Source organism: Mustela nigripes, chromosome 13, assembly GCF_022355385.1.
Source record: "Mustela nigripes isolate SB6536 chromosome 13, MUSNIG.SB6536, whole genome shotgun sequence".
Classification (NCBI taxonomy): domain Eukaryota; kingdom Metazoa; phylum Chordata; class Mammalia; order Carnivora; family Mustelidae; genus Mustela; species Mustela nigripes.
The window spans coordinates 59,252,128-59,253,985 of record NC_081569.1 but is presented as its reverse complement, the minus strand read 5'-3'; the positions used below and the strand labels follow the sequence as shown (position 1 = coordinate 59,253,985).

The 1,858-nt window shown below is 67.8% G+C and overlaps 1 protein-coding gene across 1 annotated transcript; it reads left to right on the top strand.

Moving 5' to 3' along the window:
* The first annotated feature begins 353 nt into the window (after positions 1-353).
* ANKRD63 (ankyrin repeat domain 63) lies at positions 354-1,502 on the top strand. Its single transcript, XM_059371174.1, has one exon. The coding sequence runs from the start codon at positions 354-356 to the stop codon at positions 1,500-1,502; it is 1,149 nt and encodes a 382-aa protein (XP_059227157.1).
* The last annotated feature ends 356 nt before the right edge of the window (positions 1,503-1,858 follow it).

Sequence of the window (1,858 nt, the reverse complement as noted above, 5' to 3'; positions counted from 1 at the left end):
GGAGGGGCACCGGGCAAGCGGAAAACAGCGGGACAGACAGAAGGGGGCCGAGCTTTGGCTCCCGTAGTCTCGTGGCGGGCCAGGCGCGGAGCCCAGAGTAGCAAGCAACCTACACCTCCAGGCGGGAAGCCCTGGGAAGGAGCTGCGAGACGCCAGGCGTGCGGCCCAGGAGCGGCGGGGGAAAGGGATCCGCTGGGGCACAAGAGTGGAAACGTCGGGACCCTCGGCTGCAGCCACCCACGCGCTGAGGGAGCCACACCAGAGCACCAGTGGGGCCAAGAGCCCAGCGGGGCGCGGGAACAGGGGCGCCCCCGTGCGGAGCTGCCGGCCGCCTAGGAGCGGCGGCCGGGGCCATGCTCAAGCCCAAGGACCTGTGCCCCCGAGCGGGTACGCGCACCTTCCTGGAGGCCATGCAAGCGGGCAAAGTGCACCTGGCCCGCTTTGTACTGGATGCGCTGGACCGCAGCATCATCGACTGCCGCGCGGAGCAGGGCCGCACGCCGCTCATGGTGGCGGTGGGGCTGCCGGACCCCGCGCTGCGTTCGCGCTTCGTGAGGCTACTGCTGGAGCAGGGTGCGGCCGTGAACCTGCGGGACGAGCGCGGTCGCACAGCGCTCAGCTTGGCGTGCGAGCGCGGCCACCTGGACGCGGTGCAGCTGTTGGTGCAGTTCAGCGGCGACCCCGAAGCGGCCGACTCGGCGGGCAATAGCCCAGTGATGTGGGCGGCGGCGTGCGGCCACGGGGCGGTGCTCGAGTTCCTGGTGCGCTCTTTCCGCCGCCTAGGCCTGCGCCTCGACCGCACCAACCGAGCGGGTCTCACCGCGCTGCAGCTGGCAGCCGCTCGCGGCCACGGGACCTGCGTGCAAGCCCTCACCGGGCCCTGGGGCCGCGCAGCTGCCGCCGCCGCGGCCCGGGGCTCCAACTCCGACAGCCCCCCCGGCCGTCCGGCTCCCGCGCCCAGCCCGGAGCGCCGACGACCCAGTCCCCGCCGTTTACCTCGGCCTCTCCTGGCGCGCTTTGCGCGAGCTGCCGGCGGCCACGGTCATGGCGGCGAGGCTGGGTCAGGGGGCAAGGGCTCCGGCCGGCACCGCGCACAGGGCAGCGAGAGGCCCGAGCTGGGCCGGAGCATGAGCCTAGCACTGGGTGCTGTAACCGAGGAGGAAGCGGCTCGGCTGCGGGCGGGAGCACTGATGGCCCGACAACACTCGCCCCAGTCTTCAGGGTCCGGGCGGTGGCGTTCGCAGGAGGTGCTGGAGGGAGCGCCTCCGACCTTAGTGCAAGCCCCCATTGGCCTGAGCCCCCACCCGGAGGGCGGCCCCGGCTCTGGCCGTTTGGGTTTGCGCCGACGTTCCACAGCTCCAGACATCCCCAGCCTGGTCGGGGAGGCCTCAGGGCCCGAGAGCGGCGCGGAGTTAGAGGCCAACGCTCTGCCCCACTCGGTGCCTGGGCCTCAGCCTTGGCAGGGGGACACGGAGGCCGTGGTGCTGCACGCTCAGCGGTAAACAGCGTCGAGGTTGAGCCCTGCTCCTCCTCTTCTTATGTCTCTCCTCTGCTGGGATTTCTTTTTTCCAAGTCCCTCATTTTCCTAGCAGTTTCCCTGGCCTGTGATCCCATAATCTGTCCCCACTGCCCAGACAAGACCCCTAATCTTCTCTCTGAAAAGAAGCCCTATTTTATTTATTTATTTATTTATTTATTTATTTATTTATGCTTGTCGGTATTCCCTGCCTAGGTCTCTCACCTTCCCTACAGCGTACCTTTCCTGTCCTAGAGGGGAGGAATAGAAGATGGATTCTGGAGACTAGACAGCCTTTCAGCCAGGAAGATGGACCCCCTACCCTGAGCCCTAAGGCTCGGT

Bases quoted from the DNA above. Each gene is read 5' to 3' on its own strand.
- ANKRD63 (XM_059371174.1), top strand. From the start codon at position 354: ATGCTCAAGCCCAAGGACCTGTGCCCCCGAGCGGGTACGCGCACCTTC.